The 20,332-nt window shown below is 36.8% G+C and overlaps 1 protein-coding gene across 2 annotated transcripts in view; it reads left to right on the forward strand.

Annotated features, from left to right (window-relative positions):
• Window positions 1-12,687, forward strand: part of FAM169A (family with sequence similarity 169 member A) — a 70,053-nt gene extending 57,366 nt beyond the window's left edge. The window contains exons 9-13 of one of the 2 annotated variants that reach the window (XM_043977828.1): window positions 597-651; window positions 1,470-1,620; window positions 5,757-5,922; window positions 8,257-8,460; window positions 11,980-12,687. In XM_043977828.1, the coding sequence (XP_043833763.1) occupies window positions 597-651; window positions 1,470-1,620; window positions 5,757-5,922; window positions 8,257-8,460; window positions 11,980-12,570 (1,167 nt within the window). In that variant the 3' untranslated portion in view covers window positions 12,571-12,687. The remainder of the gene's footprint in view (window positions 1-596; window positions 652-1,469; window positions 1,621-5,756; window positions 5,923-8,256; window positions 8,461-11,979) is intronic. The other variant, XM_043977829.1, reaches the window with a different exon arrangement.
• Window positions 12,688-20,332: the final 7,645 nt, after the last annotated feature.

Below are 20,332 nucleotides of genomic sequence, written 5' to 3' on the forward strand. Positions count from 1 at the left end.
GTGCTGTTTTTTTTTTTCTATTTTGAGGTTTTGCATCACTGCTCTGATTCTTTCTCTTGTAACAGGATTAATGCAGAAATAGGATTAATGTTATTATGTGTATATATATGTGTATATCTATATCTATATCTATATCTATATCTATATCTATATCTATATCTATATGTATAGAGATATATAGATATAACCTATATCAGATTACCTGCTGTCTAGGGGAGGGGGGAGGGAGGGGAGGGAGGGAGAAAAATCTGAAATTGTATAGCATGTATAAACAAAAGTTGAGAACATGTAACGGAAAAAATAAAATACCTCATACATTAAAAAAAAAAAAGTGAGGGCTAGAATAAAAAAAAAAAGTAAAAGCCAAGCCCTACTGTCCATACAAAAAAAAAAGTCAATACAATATCACAAGCATTTAAATTTATATATGTCTCAGAACAACCCAAACAGCTGTGCAATTGTACTGAATCATAAAGGTACAGATAATTCTGGTTGTCAATTGTTTTCTAATATTAACTTTCAAGTTGAAGCTCACATTCCTCAAAGAAGGAAAATCTAGGTAAAAGACTGAAATCTAATCTATAACTCTGCTTTAGGTTGATCCTGTAAAAGGAAAAGGTACCTCAGATAACAATGCAAGTACATCTGAAGGTAAGTGATGTGACTGGTCGATCAGTTGCCAAGTGTTTGAGAACCTCCTTTGTTCTTAGCATCTCTTCATCTCTCCTAGAACATGGAAGTTCTTTCATTCTGTCTCTACCACTAAGCTAGTAAATGTGAATTTGGGTCATTCAGCTAATGCTCCTGAATGTCTGCTTCCTTCTTTGTAAAACAGATGCTCAAGTCTGCCCTATTCTTCTCCCTGACTTGGGGATACCAGCTAATGAAATGAGCTTTAAAAATATATTAGTTGTTTTGCAACCTCCACGTTCAAGTTACATAAATCCATATGGGGTCATGACCCACAGTTTAAGAAGCTTTGGTTTAGACTTTAGAGGTTCTTGGGGACAGGGATTGTTTGTCTTTGTAATCTCAGCACCTTCCACAAAGCTTAGCACATGGCAAGCATTTAATAAAGACTTGTTGAATTGAACTTTATAAAAAATCTCCAACATATTGGTTATCAACCAGTTGTTGCTAATCTTTCTTTCTTAAAAAAAAAATATAACTTGTCCCATGGAATGCCTCTCTGAGAGGAGGAGAAAGGATATTTGGGATACTTAGGGTTATGTAAGAAACAAAAAAACCTAAACCATTAAAATCTGATTTTTAAAAAAATCATGAAAAGCATTAAAGTTACTGATATAATTGTCTTTGTTACTTTTGAATAACTAACTGGGCATAAATGAGTAAGGAATATGAGAAATGTAGAGTCAGTATATTGACAAAATTTACTTCCTGTGTTTCAGTGTATGCTGGGGGTGCATAATCCTAGATATCTACTTTAGGAAAGGCTTGTTGTCTTTTAGGACTTGATAAAACACCTATTAACACTCAAACAAGAAGTGTTCATTTGAAGCGGCCAAAGATTGGAAAGAGGTTTCATGATTCAGAAATTAACCCTCTTCAAGATGTGGATGAAAACATTCCCCAGGCTTCATCTGTGGCTCCTGTAAACAGGTAAAGGACTGACCACATACTTTTTTATAGTATGGAGCAGAGTAGATGGCCTCATGAAGTCTTGGATGTGACTCCTACCTCTTGACAGATTCTAGCTGAGTAACTTCATCTCTCAAGTGTCTAGGTTTTCTAAGACATTAACTTTCCAAGCAGATGCTGTTCAGCCGCGGCAAGGGGAATTCCTCACTAGTAACTCTGTTTGATAAAGAATTTGCAGGTTTAAAAATATTTTCTTAAATGCTGCTCTTCAGTCAATAAACATTTAAGATCCTATTGTGTGCCAAGCACTATGCAATACAAAAAGAAACAAAATGCAATCCCTGTCCTCAGCAAGCTCACAATCTAATGGGGGAAATACTAAAAGAAATATCCTATGTAAGACCCAAATCCACCTCTCAATAAATTGTCAAAGGATATGGTTCTCACAAGGATTATAAACTATTAGTTTTGATTTGTGTTTCTCTTGGTGGTAGTATATTTGGTGCATCAAACACACTACTACTAAGAGAAATGCAAATCCAAATTGGAAAGTTGTATCCAGGAAATTGGCATAGATGGCAAAAATGGCAACAGTGGTTGATCACGTGTGGAACAATGGGCAAATTGTGAAATCACAGCTAAGAGTCGTAAATTGGTCCAACCATCCTGGAAAGTAGTTCAGAATTTGGTGAAGAAAGTCTCTTAAATGTCCACCCAGCAGTTGTATTTGTGTATATATGCCCAAGGAAGTCAATAAATGAGAAGAAAGGCTCCATATATATAAAAATACTTATAGCAGCACTTGTGGTAGTAACAAAGTAAAAACAATGTAGGTTGAAAAATGCTTCAACAAGTTAAGGGACATGAATATAACGGACTGTTACTGTGCTTGAAGAAATGATGAGGGGACAGCTAGGTGGCACAGTGGATAGAGTACGGTCCTTGGATTCAGGAGGACCTAAGTTCAAATCCGAACTCAGACACTTAACACTTATTAGCTGTGTGACCTTGGGCAAATCACTTAACCCCAATTGCCTCACAAAAAAAAAAGAAAGAAAGAAAGAAAGAAAGAAATGATGAACATGTTGAATATGGAGAAGGTTGATATGAACTGATATACAAGTGAAGTTACCAGAATCAGGAAAACACCATACAAAGAATTACTACAACAATATAAATGTAAAGAACAATAATGAACAAAGCATTGCGATTTAAAGCTTCAAAATTATAATGGCCAAGGGGCAGGTAGGTGGCAGAGTGAATTGAGTACCAGTCCTGAACTCAGGAGGACTTGAGTTAAAATTTGTCTTCATACACTTGACTGTGTGACCCTGGGCAAGTCACTTAACTACAATTGCTTCTCTTCCTCCTCTTCCCCCCTCCCCCCCTGCCAATTATGATTGCCAGGCTTTTATAAAGAGATATGAGAACACATTTCTTTCATTTGAATCTATATCTCTCCTTATTCTCTACCCAGTAAACCATCCCTTGTAATTTAAGAAGCAACAGAAAAACAGGAGTTCGACAAAATTAATATTACCCAAATCTGATAGTCTATGTATTTAGTGTTCTACTCCCATAGTCAGTCCTGTTTCTCCCACTTCACCCTAGCCTCTACAAAGAAGAAGATGAAATAATATTTTCTCATTTCTTCTTTTGGGAGTAAACTTCTCGGTCATTATAATTTCATAGAATTCATTTTGAGTTTGTTTTTGTTTTGTTCTTTCAGTTTACACTTTTGTCATTTTAATTGGTTTCCTGATTTTCTACTTAACTTTGCATCACTTCATATGGTGTTCTTTCTTTTTTTTTTTTTTGTCAGGGCAATACGGGTTAAGTGACTTGCCCAGGGTCACACAGCTAGTAAGTGTCCAGTGCCCTATTTGAACTCAGGTCCTCCTGAATCCAGGGCTGGTGCTTTATCCACTGCGCCACCTAGCTGCCTTCCATATGGTGTTCTTATAAGTCTTTCATGCTTCTGAATTTTTTCATTCTTTCTTTCTTTCTTTCTTTTTTTTTTTTTGCGGGGCAATGGAGGTTAAGTGACTTGCCCAGGGTCACACAGCTAGTAAGTGTCAAGTGTCTGAGGCCGGATTTGAACTCAGGTACTCCTGAATCCAGGGCCAGTGCTTTATCCACTGAGCCACCTAGCCGCCCCCCATTATTTCTTACTGCACAATAATATTATATTAAGCTCATCCACCACAATTTATCTACTCCTTAATATGTTAACTACCTTGTTCTTGTTTCTTTGCTCCCATAAAAGTGTTACTTTGACTGATGGAAAAGAAAACTGGCTATTTTTATGTTGATTTCCGTTTTATCCTCTGGCTCTTGATTATGGGCCTGTTTTTCTACTTCAGTGAATCACTACTGTAGGAGCCCTTTTAATTCTTGAGATCCTCTAGTTTATTTATGATACCATTCAGATTTTTAAAAGATATTTCTGTACTTTATTTTACTTTTGGTGGAGCAATGAGGGTTAAGTGACTTGCCCTGGGTCACACAGCTAGTAAGTATCAAGTGTCTGAGGCCTATTTGAACTCAGGTCCTCCTGAATCCAGGGCCGGTGCTTCATCCATTGCATCCCCTGGCTGCCCCCATTTCTGTACTTTATTATGAAAACAGTCAATAGTGGTGTGTGTATATGTGTAAAAGTATAAGTTACATCATTGAACTTTGTAGTTCATTGGGTCACCAATGTTGTATCCAGTCTTAAGAAACTTATGAGATTTTGGGCTGAGCTGTTGATGTGTGTGTGTGTGTGTGTGTGTGTGTGTGTCCAGAATGAGGACAGGCACAGCTCCAGAGAACTATGCCCTGACCTCATCTAGAGTATTGTATCCAGTATTGGTCATCATGTTTTAGTAAGTCATTGGCATAATATAGCAGGTCAGAAAGCAGAAAAGCAAACTATTAAGAGGATTTATTCTCTTAGGCCGATTCATCATATTTATTTTGTCTTTTATGAAGAACCTCGGATTTATTGGTTAAGAGCACCATATACCAACACATGTTGCTATGTATGTTGGGGAGTTATGGCAACAACCCATGTTCTTCAGAATGAGTGGGTGGGCCAATAGTGGTCAAGATTATTAACAAATGACTAAGAATTCTTGCTTTTTATGGCATTTCCCCCTCTGAATCTACTAGGTCCTATTCCTTCCATCAAAATTGGCACACAATTGAAGACAGACAGTGCCTGCTGGGCAGTATATGTATTCCAAGAATTTTTTTATTAAGCAGTAGGGATTACTGAAGGATGTCTCTTGAATGAATTGTGACTTGAAATCAAGCCATCTCAAAGATCAGTTGAGGGAAATTGGGGAATTTTTGCCTGGAGGGAAGGGAGAACACTGTAAAAACATAACTGTTATCCTCTAATATTTGAGGGATTATCATGTCAAGGGGGAAGCACTTGTGGGGGGTGGGGATGGTGTGTTTATTGATAGCTTTTGTTTTCATAATAATTTGCTGATTTGGGGATCCCCCACTACACATAACTTCCACGCACATTGAACCCTCCCTTTTAACACAGAAAAGCCATTTAAGCAAAATCTATCAGTACAGCCCAAGTCTGGCACATGTATAAAATTCTGCATCCATAATATTTTTCCTCCTCTTCCTCTCCCTTGTATCTGTCAGAACAAAGGGAGTATGTTTTGCCATCTCATTTGAGGGATGTAGGTAAATTGGTCATTAGTTACTTACAATACTCTATTGTTTTCATTTTTGTTATCTTAGACATAGCACATGCTATTCTGCTTTTACTTCATTTAGCACCAGTTCCAATAGGGTATCCCCATGTTTCTTATAGTAATATTCCAATATACTCAGATTATTTTTGTCCAGTTATTTCCCCGTTGGTGAATATCTACTTCGTTTTCCTGTTTTGTTACCTGTTGCTATGAGTAATTTGGCATATAAGAAGCAGCCTTTCTAAGGAATTAGTTGTTTTGCTGTAGGTGGTGAGTCCCCTATTGCTAGAAGTTTATAAGCAGCAATTGAATGATTGCTTTATGGGAAGAGGATGCATCCATACCTGGGGAGGGTGGAGGTAGAACTACTTGACTTCTCACCCATTTCCAGATCTTAAGATCTCTCTATTCTATCACCCTTTCTAAGAAAACAAAACAAAAAACAACTTTCTTTCCCAGACTGGAATCTACTGCATATACATCTGAGAGCTCAGAAGAGTTAGTTGAAGATGAACCAGATGAGAGTGTGGTTGATTCTGAGCAGGAAAAAAAAGATAAAGAACAACACATCCTAGAAACAGAAGGGTTGAGTAAATCAGTCCTGGAGAAGAAAGATAACGAAGAGGTATGAGACCACAACATAAAAGTCAAAATTATTTTGCGTCCTCTTAATAAAAGACAGTGAAGAAATAAACTTAAGGTTTACTGTTTGGAATTATTTATCGATATACTAAAATTATATATCCATATGATGTTATAGATAAATAATTATGATTATATACACAAAATATTAATACACCTTAAGGGGGAATAGAGGTTCCTTCATTTGGAGCAAAAAAAGAAAATACAGCACCTTACCATGTGAAAATTTGAATGAAATCAAAAGATAAAATGGGGGGGAGGATTAACACAACTTATAATAAGATTTGCCATAGGATTTATTTGGATAGTGAGATTCCCCAAATGCATTTAAAGTCTAAGTTAGTTTATAAAATTTGATCTATATCAGAATAATGTAGAGGTATATGTGTATGCACATATTCATGTCAAATAACAGTGGATATTGTTGCAAATGGAAGCCCTTTCTCCAGAAGAAGTTTTCATGTTTTAGGCTGATAACCAAATAGATCTTCATGGGGCCTTAAATCAGACCAATATACAGGAAAATTAACTTTGAGATATGACTCAGAAGTAATTTCTCCCATTCTTATCATTGCCTAAGAGTTCTTTTGAACTCCACTATTATGTGACCATGAAATATTGTTTTATCATTCACTAGTTATCAAAATATATTGGTATTTAGCAAATAGACAAGACCCTGTTTCTAAACTGCTTTTAAAAGTCATGCATTTTCATGCAAATAACTTTTATGTGGAATACAGATACTAGCCATCAGACACTTTGAGCCCGCATTGTGTTCTTATTTTGGTGGAAGGAATAGGACATAATTAAACGAGGGGTAAAGTAATATAAAAAGGAAAAATCATTGACCACTTTTCTAGCATGACCTCCCTTCATTACCCTCATCTTTGCTTGTTATCATCTACATCTTTTCATTGTCTCTTCACTCTTACTTTCCATACCCCATCTGCCCTCACTTCTGGCAGGCTTAGAGGAAGGAGGTGTTAATCAGTCAATCTTAATTGCTTACTCTTCTACTCTATTCCTTGGACACTGGGTGTGAGGGAATGTTTCAGTCTTTCTTTTCCCCTATACCAGCCCTTTCTTCTTTAACATCTTTCTCTTCCTCTTCACCACATGCTCAAGGCTCCATTATCTTGGAAGAGTTTTTTTTTTTTTTAACCTGATTAAGTTGTCTTTTTTCTTTGATATCCTGTTTCTCCATGTGTTCATTACCAGGCTTCTAGACAAGTGGTTTATGGTTTCCGTCTTTCACTTTTCCCCATCTTTTTCCTCCTTGAAATCCTGCTTCCATTCCTACTACTCCACAGGAATTATATCAGACTTCCATCTTGCTAAAGTTAGACTCTAGTCAGTTTTAAGTTTTCAAATGTGGGCCATCCACTTCTTTACCTTGGCTACCTCATTCTTTTAGGTGTCACCTCTTTACTGTTCTATAACTATGGACATTTTCCAAGGTACAGTATCTTTTTTTTTTTTCTTTGTGAAAATGTCTCTTCTTCTCGCTTCACCTCAGCTCTATGTAAATAGCTTCCAAATCTTTGTCTCCAATCCTGACCTCTGTTCCAATCCCAAACCATAGGATGATAGGATTTAGATCTGGAAAGGGACTTGCTTCATTTTGCAAATAAGTGAGGTCTAAGAAAGTTAAATGAGCAGAAGTTAGGCCCCTTGATTCTGAATCAGGCACTCCTCCCACTTTCCTGTTGGCTACCTCATGGACATTCTATGTCCTGAAGTTAAACTTCTCGTTTCTGCCTAGGTGTCTTCAGCTTCCACAATTCCTTAACCAGGCTCAAAACTGGGCTATAAGGTTTCGATTCATGTTCTCCCCCTTTTCATCATTTGCTGAATCCTGTTATGACTTTTACTTTCAAAAATAGAATTCATTTCTGTTCCTACTGCTGCTTTGTTCTAGGATCTTATCACTTGACAGTTGGTTTACTATAATATCCTACCTGATCTTTTAATCTGAAAGCAATGTGCAGAATGGATTACTTTTTCTAAAACTCAAATTTTATCATTACTATTACCCTCAAAGACATTGTCACCATAAAGACAAGGTTACATTTGCACTGAATCATTTTTGAGGCCCCATTTTGGAGTCTTCAGATTTTCAAAGTGCCTTCTCATTTTAAAAATGGGTATAAAATTTCCCCCAGTTGCCTTATAAGAACATCTTGTGGATTAGTAACAGTAGATGTAACAAGAACAGTTTATTTTAAACTGAATTACTAGGATGGTCCTTCCATGTGTTTAGGAAGATAGACTGTAATTGTGTATACTTTCACTTAAAAAAAAATTAATAATGCCACAGGAATCTGAATTAGAACCCCTGAATGGTGAGGTAATGGAAGATGCCATAAAGACCTCACTAAAACCTGATGAGGACACTGCTCAGGATGCTTTGGATGGAAAGTCAAAATGGCCATCCGGTCATTCCAGTGAAGAATGTGGAACTCCCTTTGTTCCCCCCACGGTTGAATCTACAAAGACTCCTGAGGATGCTGCACGAGATAAGGTAGGGGAAACACCTAACTTTACTTTCCTAACAAAGAAGTGAGGGTATAACCATCATGTGATTTTAGGGAGGGGTGTGGCAATGAGAATTAAGTGACTTGCCCAGGGTCACGCAGCTAGTAAATATCAAGTGTCTAAGGCTGGATTTCAACTCAGGTCTTCCTGCATCCAGGGCCAGTGTTTTATCCACTGCACCACCTAGCTGCCACAACCATCATGTGTTTCTGAGGCTGTTGATTCAGTTGATTCAGAATTTGTGTTAACTTTTTTAAAGCATCACTTGGCCAAGAAAAATAGATTGGCAGGTGTTTTGACATTTCCAGAACCCACAGAGAATAATGGATATCCCCTTTCAGTGACAAGCCTTCTCAATTCTTTCTCCACAACATCTCTTCCTTCTTCAACATCTTCCCACTTCCTTTGGAACTGCGGAGTTAAGACCGTATCACCTCTTACCTGGGCTACTATAATAGCCCATAGTCAGTCTCCCTACTTTTAGTCTCTCCCCTTTAATCAGTCCTTCGTGCAGCTTTCAGAATAATATTTCTAAGAAATGGAGCCAATGATGTCATTGTCCTAATCAGAAACCCTGAAAGGCTCTTAATTTGCTTTAATTAGCCTGGTGCTTATTGTGGTGATTTTTGTTGTTTTTGTTGTTGTTGTTTTTTGTTTGGCTAGCCTGGTGCTTAAAGCTCTCCACAATCTAGCTCCCACTTGCCCTTTTCTCATTCCTTCTTTTTGGTGAGTTCTATGAATTCTTTTCAGTTCAATTGGCTCTTAAAAGACACCTATTATTTGTACTAGGTTCTAGGAGATACAAAGTTTAAAAGTCTTTACATAGCCTACAAATTCTGCTGGCATTTGAGCAGCTTTTTTTGTTTTGTATTGTTTTTGTGGGGCAATGAGGGTTAAGTGACTTGTCCAGGGTCACACAGCTACTAATCAATATAAGTTTACACATGTGTAGTCATGCAAAACATTTCCACATTAGGTTGTGAAAGAAAGCAGACTTCAGAAAAAGGAACTAACAAAAAAATTATGCTTCAATCTGTATTCAGATACCATCAGTTCTTTCTCTGTAAATGGACTGCATTTTTCCTAAGTCCTTCAGAGTTGTCTTGGATCACTGAAGTTGTTCACAGCAGACCATCTTACAATATTGCTGTTATTTTGTATATAGTACATTTCACTTTGCATCAGCTCATGTAAGTTTTTCCAGATTTTTCTGATAGCATCCTGCTTATCATTTTTTTTATAGTAAACTACATTTATGTAGTACTTTAAAGAGAGATTTCCTTACAATAAACCCATGAGGTGTTGATTAACTGTTTTTTAACAGCTAGAATCCACATAGTACTTTGGGGGGGGGGGAGTGTAATGAGGATTCAGTGACTTGCCCAGGGTCACACAGCTGGTGTCAAGTGTCTGAGGCCCGATTTGAACTCAGGTCCTCCTGAATCCAGGGCCAGTGCTTTTCTACTCTGCCACTTAGCTGCCCCCGACATAGTACTTTACCTACAGGGGGGTCCCAAAAGTCTCAGTGCTATTTTGTGCTTTAATAGCTCATAAAAATGAAGGTTTAATAGCTTAATGTCACTCAAACTTCTGGGATGCCCTCTATATTATTTCATCTATCCTCATAACAACACTATAAATGTGCTAGAGATACAGTTATTATCCTCATTTGTGTAGAGGAGGAAACTAAGGGGGTGAAATGAACTGCCAGGATTTTTAGGATTTTTTCATACTACTACCCTTTATGGACTCTGCTTTCTGGCCAAACTGTACCACTAGCCATTCCCCAGACTAAACACTCTATTTTCCACCTCCAAGCATCCTCACAACCATTCACCTTGTCTAAAGTGTACTCTCTTCTCAACTCTTGTCTCCAAGAAACCTGTTCTTTCCTTATAACTCAATTTGGTTCAGCCCCACTTTGAGTGCTCATTCCAATTCTCCACTTATTCGCATTCTCTCCCACTTTAGTTTTCCTCATGCTTATTTTTGTACATGTTGAATCCTCCCAATAGAATGTAAGCTCCTTGAGGGCAAAGATTGTTAGTTTTTACGTTTGCACCCCCAGCACTATAATACCTAGACTTGATCAATTTGGATTAGTAATAATAATAATAACTAACATTTATATAGTGCTTCCTATGTTCTAGGAAGTGTGCTAAGTGCTTTATAATTATTAGCTCATTTGATCTTCACAACAATCCTGGGAGGTAGGTGTTATTATTTCCATTTTACAGATGAAGAAACTGAGGCAAACAGGAGTTAAGTGACTTGCTCACTATCACACAGTAAGTGTCTGAGGCTGGATTTGAACTTAGGTCTTCCTAGGTCCAGGACCAGCATTATATCTATTGTGGCACCTAGCTCCCCCTGTAAAAGGTCCTTACAGAAAACTGAATCAAGTTGAAATAGTACTTGGGAATACTTATGACAGGTCTCAGGAGAAACCCTCGAGACGAGATTTTCAAAGATTAGGGAGGAAAAATTATTTTTTAAATGGTATTCCTCCTCTGAATATAAATAGATGCTTAAAAATTTTGTCAATTTTTTACAAAATTTATTTTATTCTCAATTTAAGAAACAAAACAAGCATTTCAGAATAGGGAAAAAATGATTGCCCTTGAAACTGCAAATCTGATATGTACAACTTGCTATACCTTTTAGATATATAATAAAATTAACATGTAACTTTTTTCCTTTTTTTCTTCCCATATCCCTTCCCAGACTTCTTCCCTCCTCCCCCCATGGATTCCATTAGACTCTGTGTGTGTGTGTGTGTGTGTGTGTGTGTGTGTGTGTGTGTGTGTGAGAGAGAGAGAGAGAGAGAGAGAGAGAGAGAGAGAGATCATTTTATATATACTTCTGTTAATCATTTTTTTCTCTGGATGCAGATGTTCTCCCTGCCATCTGGTTAACAAATCCTTACTTTGTAGGTAGGGCAAAGATAAACTTGAGCTTGAGCTTACCTACAAATTTCTTTGAATTATGGTCCACATTGTTGAAATTTTTACCCTGTCTTAAAGAATCAGATTTTGACTTGTTTTTGTGATTATGACATGATGGCTCTTCATGAAACTTACATTTCCAGATACTTTTTTATTTCTTCAAGGTGCTTCCCTTATATTTCTATTATCCTCTGAGCCAGCAGTTTTTGAGAAAATTAGTACGGTGGTCAGTTTGAAGCTTCCGGCTCTACAAATGTGGGAGGAGGGGGGAAGTGCTGTTGTGTAGCTCTCTCTCTCTCTTTTTTTTTTTTTTTGAGTGGGTCAATGAGGATTAAGTGACTTGCCCAGGGTCACACAGCTAGTAAGTGTCAAGTGTCTAAGGCCGGATTTGAACTCAGGTCCTCCTGAATCCAGGGTCGGTGCTTTATCCACTGCGCCATCCAGCTGCCCCATGTATAGCTCTCTTTAAGAGTCACCAGCATCTGAGAATCAGTTCTTAGACCTGAATCGATTTATCTGTTTATTTAGTGACGAATTTTGTTGCCTTTTTTTTTTTTAAGGTCACAGATGAGATTGATTCCAAAATGACAAAGGACAAAAGCCCACCTGATGAAAAAGAGAGTCCTGAAGAAAAATCTCTCCCAGCTCCACGAAAAAAACCTCCTTTGGAAGGCTCTGAGAGTGTTTCTGCGATTCAGAAGGAAGAACCATCCGATAATGGTCTTTCAAACTCTGTAGCTGGTGAAGCATCAGAAGAATCTGTTCCCGAAAATGTGTCGCCCAACACAACAACCTCCTCACTGGAAGATCAGGGGGAGGAAATGGCTCCTGATTCCCAGGAAAACACAACCACCACCACAATGGCAACAACAACAGCAACAACCACCACCACAACAACAAGCCTTTCTCAGAGTTCCCCATTAGTGGTTGAACTTGAAGATATTCAAAATACAGGACAAAAGAATCAGTCAGAAGAACAGTCTGAAGCATCTTCGGAGCCTCTGGATCATTTCACTCAGTCTACTGAGAAGGCTGCGGACAGCAGTTCTGAGGAGGTAGAAATTGAAGTACCAGTAATAGACAGGCGGAATTTAAGAAGAAAGGCCAAAGGGTACAAAGGACCCACGAAGAAGAAAGCCAAGCTAGCTTGAATGGTGGAAGAAAGAGCAGTCCTGAAAATCCTCTTTGTAACAAAGTTGGTGTAGTTTTTTATAATGTCACTTAACAAAACCACATGGGATAGAGGATAAACATTTCTTGTTCCAAAATTTCAGGTTGGAATTATTTATGATGCTTTCTTCCCCTGCCCCCAACCTTGTAGGAATCAAGATTTACCATTCTTAATTTTTTTTCAAGACATTTTCTGCACTATATATAACCCCAACCCTCATTTTTTTTTTAACCCACCACATTGCTATTTTGGATTACTAAATCAGAGTCTGATTTCATCTTTAAAAAAAAAAGATGATTTCATCTTTAGCAGGTGGAGATAAACGGCCATTACTTTTTTTTTTTAACTATATGATAAATACAAAGGCTGCTGTGAAAGTAGCAGAATTTCCACTGCTTATCACAGAAATCATCTTTTGTACAAGTTATACTTTTATACTAAGATGTTTTCATACAAAATAAAGTGTTTCACAATCTTACTCTTAAATAGCAAAATTCATTTCCAATCAGTTTTTAAAAGATAGGAACGCTTAAAATGGCAACCACTAATCTAAAAATATCACTAAAATAGAATTTAAAAGGTCTTCACATGGCTGACAGCATGATCATAAAACTATATTAAGTCAAAGGTATGTAAATAGTATTACTTTGGCTTCTGAATCTAATCATGGAAGCTTATTCTTCATCCAGTTGGATATGTGTTGGTGTATAGACACACACATTAATTGCTGAGTCGTTCTTCTATGTTGTGACCTGATACTCCCTGTGATAGGAGCATTAATCCTTTGGTGTTGGGTAAGCAAATTATATTTAAATTATATTAAATTCATTATTTTGCTATAAATTTTTTTTTGTGGTCCCTAACACTTGATTTTATCAAATGCTAAGAGCCTTAAAGGGAGTTTCAGTTTTTAGCCCAATCATGTACTATGTTAAAAATTTCTCACTTATTGTGTACCTCATTTCAAGACCTTAGCTTTCATTTCACTGGAGTTATCATACCTTTGGTTTTGTCAGGTGGAGATTTGTCCCATTTGTCAGGACAAAAACATTAGAGATTAAGCACCACCTTTGAGTCCATTTTACTGAGTTCAGTTAACCGCCCCGATCCCTGCTCCACCATTAAATCACATGAATTCAGGAGCAATGAAATCCTTTGACTGTCCTGAGGTTCCCTGACTTGGTTATGGAAACCTATTTATAGACATTTTTTTCTAACCTAGTCTCCCCATGATTCTCAGCCATATTTCTTAATGCTTTAGGATGAGTTCCCTCTATCAGATAATTTTCTTCCTATTGCCTTCTTCTGGCCTACAGCCCTTGGTAGCTATTTTGGGGTCTTATCTTTGTTTTTTACTCACCTGGCCCATGTTTTTTAATTAAAGAATAGGGCCAACCTTGGTATGAGGGAGGCTACAGCATGTATTGTAGATGCCAGATTTATGAACTTTTCTGGAACCTTCAGCCTTCACTCTGGCCCTACTTTATGGCCCATTGTCCTGGTTAAAGGCTTGCAAGGCAGATGGTGGCATGACTCATGCTATCACTAGTGACCTACTAGTCTGGAATTCAGGGAGTTAAGAATGTTTCCCGTTGTGACTTAGTTATCATAACCTTTTCTAGTGGATATGAAAAAAATCTTAAAATATCAAACCTCACATTAATTACTCTTTGACAGTTACAGTGATGTCTTGAATATGCACATGTAGTTTAGAAAGTAGTAGACACATTAGGACAGGAACCTTTCATATGGTGAATGTGAAAAGCCATTTGGCCATCTGGGGATAGGTTATGCTTTCATTTCATATCATTACAAGAGGTACTGAAGATCGGTTGGGAAGCTTTCTTCAACCTATATTTGGTTAATGTTGATTAAACTCAAGGACATTTTACTCTTTGAGGGTTCATATTTTGGAAAAAGAATCCAAAATTGCAGAGATCAGAGATATTCAAGACAAGCAAACTATTGCACTGTTGAACCTTTTTGGATTTTGAACACTCTTCTCTTTTCCACGTTCAGTGTTTATTGAACAGGGGTAAGCCAGATTTTTGGCCATTTATCTGTTTTCTCAACAAATGGTTATTAAATAAATCTTGAATGATTAAGACTATTAATGGTGTATCAATCAAAGATAAGCAGCACCCATCCCATAGTTATTTGGTGATTAAAATGGTTAGAGACATAGTTTCTGAGTAATTTAATCTTTTTATTAATAAGGCCATTATATTTAATAATAAAAGGATGGTCATTTGACTGTCTTTCTTAGACCAAAGATCATCATGGTGGTGGGTTTAGAGTTTATATACCCTTGGAAGAGTAGGTGTGGGGCATCAACCCTAGGGTAGGAATCAACCCTGATTAGTTAATAAGTAATAAGAAATGAGAATTACAATGAGGGGCTAGACCTGAACTTTGATTTACTTCTTACATTTACTTACATTTGCTTCTTAAGTTAACCCCAGTCTTGGGTAATCTATTCAAAGAATTTTTGCCTCACCCAAGCCTGAGCCCTTTCCTGGAAGAGACTGAACTTTTAACATCAGGACTTTAGAAAATCGCGGGAAACTCTGTATCTCCCCAAATTATTGGTTATTAATAATAATTTCTTTCATTTCACCATTTGATCCTTTTGAGGATCAAATCAGTAACTGATATGACAAACACTTCATCAAGGGTTTCCAAGTATAGGACTTATGAGGGGAGACAATCTAAGATGGACTGGCACTTTGACAAGTAGGTCTTGCAGATAAAAGGTGCAAAGCGGGGAAGTACAACAATAAAATGAAAGTATCATTCCTCTTAGTCTTTGGAAACATCTGATACAGCTTTCTGGTTTAGGTGTGGTCTCAGCAGTTCTTCTCTGGTTCAGCTCACTTTTAGAGATCCTCTTCTCTGCCTAAAAAATTTACCACAAAATTGGTCTTACCATGATTTAAAATTTACTTTGCCAGTAACCAGGTCAAATAATGAAAGGTAGCTCAAATCGTAATAGTTCTATTAGAAAATCAAATTTGGAACTCTTAGTCCAAGGGATTTACAGTTTTAGGTTGGCCAGTTGTCATATTGATTATATATAAGGGGTCAGCTAGGTGGTGCAGTGGATAGAGCACCAGCCCTGGAGTCAGGAGGACCCTGAGTTCAAATCTGACCTCAGACACTTGACACTTACTAGCTGTGTGACCCTGGGCAAGTCAACCCCAATTTTCTCACCAAAAAAATATAAAAAAAGATTATATATAGGAAACTCAGATACTAACAGAAAATTAGAACCCAATTTTTATACTTGACATTATTCATTTGCCCATTAGGTAGATAAGATTCCATTAAGGAATTTATAAGAGAACACTTTTTATAAGAAGATGGACTCTAATGCAAAAATGAATTCATTTAAAATTTGCCAGATTAACTTCAATTGTAACAAAAAGCTCCAGGATGGCATATATAAATACATTGAGTGATCAGTTTTAAACAGTGCATATCAAATAAGTTGCCATAAATTACTCTCCTAAGGAAATTGATTGCAGCAAAATTCTTTCCTTCAAACAAAACTGATGATGTTTCTGATCTAATCATACTAATTAATAGAATATAGCTTGGTCCCATAAACTGTTGAATCAATACTAACCATCCTTATAGTTTTTGAAACATTTAAGGACCTTATTTTATACACAAATATATATAACTAGTAACAAATGACAAAACCAAATATTTCATCTACTTTAGTTGCTTAGACTAAAATTCCAGGCTCAGATCTTATACCTGCACTCAGATTGTGTTCCAGTGAATAGCCTATAAAATAAAGACTTAATATTGTGTTCATATTGATCATCTGACATGATTGCAGAAATTTGCCATAAAAGAAGGACATAAGGGAAAAATGCTTCCCTAACTTCAAGTCAACTCTAGGCAAAAGTGATGGCATTGATCCCAGGTTTAAAGTCACTGACTTGGGATATTTTCCATTCAGAAGGAAATGTCATAGTTGAAAAATTGAGTCAGGAAAATCCTACCTCAGCCCATGCCAAGAGTTGTTATCCCAGCCTTTTTCATAAGAACTCCACCTGTAGTTCATAGATATAAACCCCATAGGATTGCAGGCATCATAAATTCAGTGGCTCAATAGCATTTCTTGATGGTCATACCTGGAGTTAGACTCAGAATATCATTTACAGTCCCATAAGGTCTTTTTTTTTTGGTTGTATTTGGGTTTTTTTTTTTGGTTTTGTTTTTTTTTTTTGCAGGGCAATGAGGGTCAAGTGATTTGCCCAGGGTCACACAGCTAGTGTCAAGTATCTGAGGTCAGATTTGAACCCAGGTCCTCCTGAATCCAGGGCCAGTGCCTTATCCACTGTGCCACCTAGCTGCCCCTCCCATAAGGTCTGAAATAGCAAGTTCCAGTAATTAGAATTTCAAGGGGATTCAGTGCTTAAGAGTAACATCCTAGGGGCACCGGCCCTGGAGTCAGGAGTACCTGAGTTCAAATCTGGCTTCAGACACTTAACACTTACTAGCTGTGTGACCCTTGGCAAGTTACTTAACCCCAATTGCCTCAGTAAAAAAAAAAAAATTTAAAAAGAGTAACATCCTAGATAACATGTATTGACTATAATCTCATATTGGTAACAGTAAGAGATTCATTGGGAAAACTCACAACTTAATTTGATAGAACTAGTATTCATGGTAAGTAGATGTTTTTTCATCCCTAAGTTTAATATTACACAAATGATTTTGCTTTAAGATGCTTAGTAATAATGACTTGGGATAGGGTGTATAAATATAATAATCCTAAATTATATACAGAGAACAGTTTTTATGTTGTCTATAGTAAAACATTCAGTAATTAACCACATTCAAATGGAAATAAATGTTGAGTACTGCTCTCAGAATCCCTTTAAACAATGGGGACATCTTTAAGGTGACTCTTAAGTAGTTTGCATATATTTCAACATGTTCTAATCCCAGATTAAATAATACACATAAGTAAAATCAGATTTCTCCTTAAGGTGATAGAAATTAGATTGTATTCCTTAAAACAAACAAAAGAGGTCCCTGACTTTAACCTTACAACTTAATAACTTTATATCTTTGTTTTACAAGCTTCCTGACTTTTTGTCTAATTATATCGCATTCTGAGAATGAGATAGTTCAAGAACTGTATCTTATACATATGACAAGTTCAAACTCGAATTTAACTCTTGCTTAGTCTGTGGAACGACAAATTCAGATCAAAATAGCAAGATCTTTCCCACTTGCATCTTATTACAGTAATTCAGATGCTTCAGTATTAGTATTTAGTATTGCAATAGTAAACTTCCACTTTTTCTACTCTGATAATAGAAATTTGCTATCAGAGAAGCAGCAATATGGTTATAACAGCATCGCAATTCACCCTCAATGCCTATACCACTTTTAAGTAGCCTGGCATATGGAACCACGTGGACAGACAGCTTTTCTAAAGTATTCTCCCAACCTTATTCCCAGGGACAGATATGGATAGATATTCACTAGATGTTGGATAGATATTCAGATGTTGGGGCAGATAGTTGGTGCAATGGATAGAGGACTGACCCTGAAATTGGGAGGACTTGAGTTCAAACTCACCTCAAATACCTACCAGCTGTGTGACCCTGGGCAAGTCACTTAACCCCAATTGCCTTAAACATCAAGGGCCATCTCCAGTCATACTTATACTATCATGCCACTGGACCCAGATGGCTCTGGAGGAGAGAGTGAAGTTGGTGACCTTGCATAGCCTCCCTCGCTTAAAAAAATGTAGTTCACTGTAAGTCATGACATCAAGCACTGTCCCTGGATTCAGGAGGACCTGAGTTCAAATCTGGCCTCAGATACTTGACACTAGCTGTATGACTCTGGGCAAGTCACTTAACTCTCATTGCCCTGCAAAAAAACCCAAACAAACAAAAACTCAGAAAACAAAATTTAGTAGGCCTTCTAAAATCACACAAGAGTTTTTTACAAAACATTTTCCTTTCTTAAAAACAGTGTAAAATTGATCCTGATAATAAAAAAAGGTAATCACTAGACTTTCAGGAAGTAATTTAGTTGGAAATCTCTAAACTGACAGATATCTCTTATTCAACCTTAAAAGCAAAAATAGGGGCAGCTAGGTGGCGCAGTGGATAAAGCACCAGCCCTGGATTCAGGAGGACCTGAGTTCAAATCCGGCCTTAGACACTTGACACTTACTAGCTGTGTGACCTTGGGCAAGTCACTTAACCCCCATTGCCCCACAAAACAAAAAAATAAATAAAAAATAAAAAATAAAGCAAAAATAAATCTTTTAAGATTGGAATTTATCAAAACTGAGTTGGTATAAATTGTCTTTAAGTAACAAATCCCAAAAGGCTTAAAAACAAAATGAGTTTCTAATAGCAAATTCCTAAGAGCTACCCCCTTCTAGTCAAAACGTGTTTGCAATATATATCAGGCCTTTAAAATTTTACTCAATATCCTTTTGTCTTCTAGAGTATAAATTCAACCTGGTATAAAATATATCACTAGAATTTAAGAAAATAATTATATTCTGAAGTCCCACAGTTAACGAATATGTGAGTTTACTTAGACACTTAGAAAAACACTGGCCAATTGCTATAAACCTCTAAATCAACTTATATTTACCACACACGCATGCTGATAGAGCCCAGTCACATCCCATCCTTATTTTGGTTTAAATATAGATCAATAATCACTAATGGTAATATTTTAGTTTCCAACGCTCAGCACTCTTAGCACTTCAAAAGAAAAAAAAAATTAATATGTTTCCTTCCCCCTGCCCCCAAAAGACATCATGTGATAATTACCAGGTCTGTATAACTTTTTTCTCTTCTTTAAGAGCTGGATCAGGTACACCTGCTATCATCAGGTTAGCTTAAAGTATGCTGCACTAAAATATCCTAAGAGAAGTTGAATTGCTTTTTACCCAGGAAAAGAGACCTAAAGATTTTATTTAATGCTAGCAGGGAATATGGCCAGTTTCCCCAGGCAGAAACCTTCAAAGAGCTTTCACAGAGGGGAGTTAATTAAATAGTTGGATTACATAATAAATAAATAATTGAACAGTACCAGGAATCATTTAAGATATTTATAAAATGATCATAGATCACAACAATCATTTTTTTAAACCATATCTAATATTTAACTACATTAGTGTTAGATTTAATAAGGGGTTCCTACAAATTTATTCTGAAAGGTGGGTGGCCATGATTAACCAGATGATTATCTATCCTCCTTAGGAATACTGATTACTGATTGATTTCTAGAAATCTTTTCCTCTGCAATTTCTAGTTCTTAACTGAAGTCAAATCACTGCACTGGGGCTAGATGTGATACTTTTTTTTTTTTTTTGGTGGGGTAATGGGGATTAAGTGACTTGCCCAGGGTCACACAGCTAGTAAGTGCCAAGTGTCTGAGGCTGGATTTGAACTCAGGTACTCCTGAATCCAGGGCCAGCGCTTTAACCACTGCGCCATCTAGCTGCCCGCTACTTATTTTTTAAAAAACATTTACATTGGTCTTAACAATTAAACCCATAACCCAAAAGAATTAGAGTTCACATTTCTAACAATATTTTAAATACAATAAATAATCAAATTATTGTTAGGAACTTTTCAGCACATTACAAATCACATTAGCTGGGGTAACTCAGCTTAGTAACACACTTTCTGACCCATATAGTATTACAATAATGATAACAATAATGATGCATATCTGGATCCATTTTC

This window comes from Dromiciops gliroides, chromosome 1 (genome assembly GCF_019393635.1).
Source record: "Dromiciops gliroides isolate mDroGli1 chromosome 1, mDroGli1.pri, whole genome shotgun sequence".
Classification (NCBI taxonomy): Eukaryota; Metazoa; Chordata; class Mammalia; order Microbiotheria; family Microbiotheriidae; genus Dromiciops; species Dromiciops gliroides.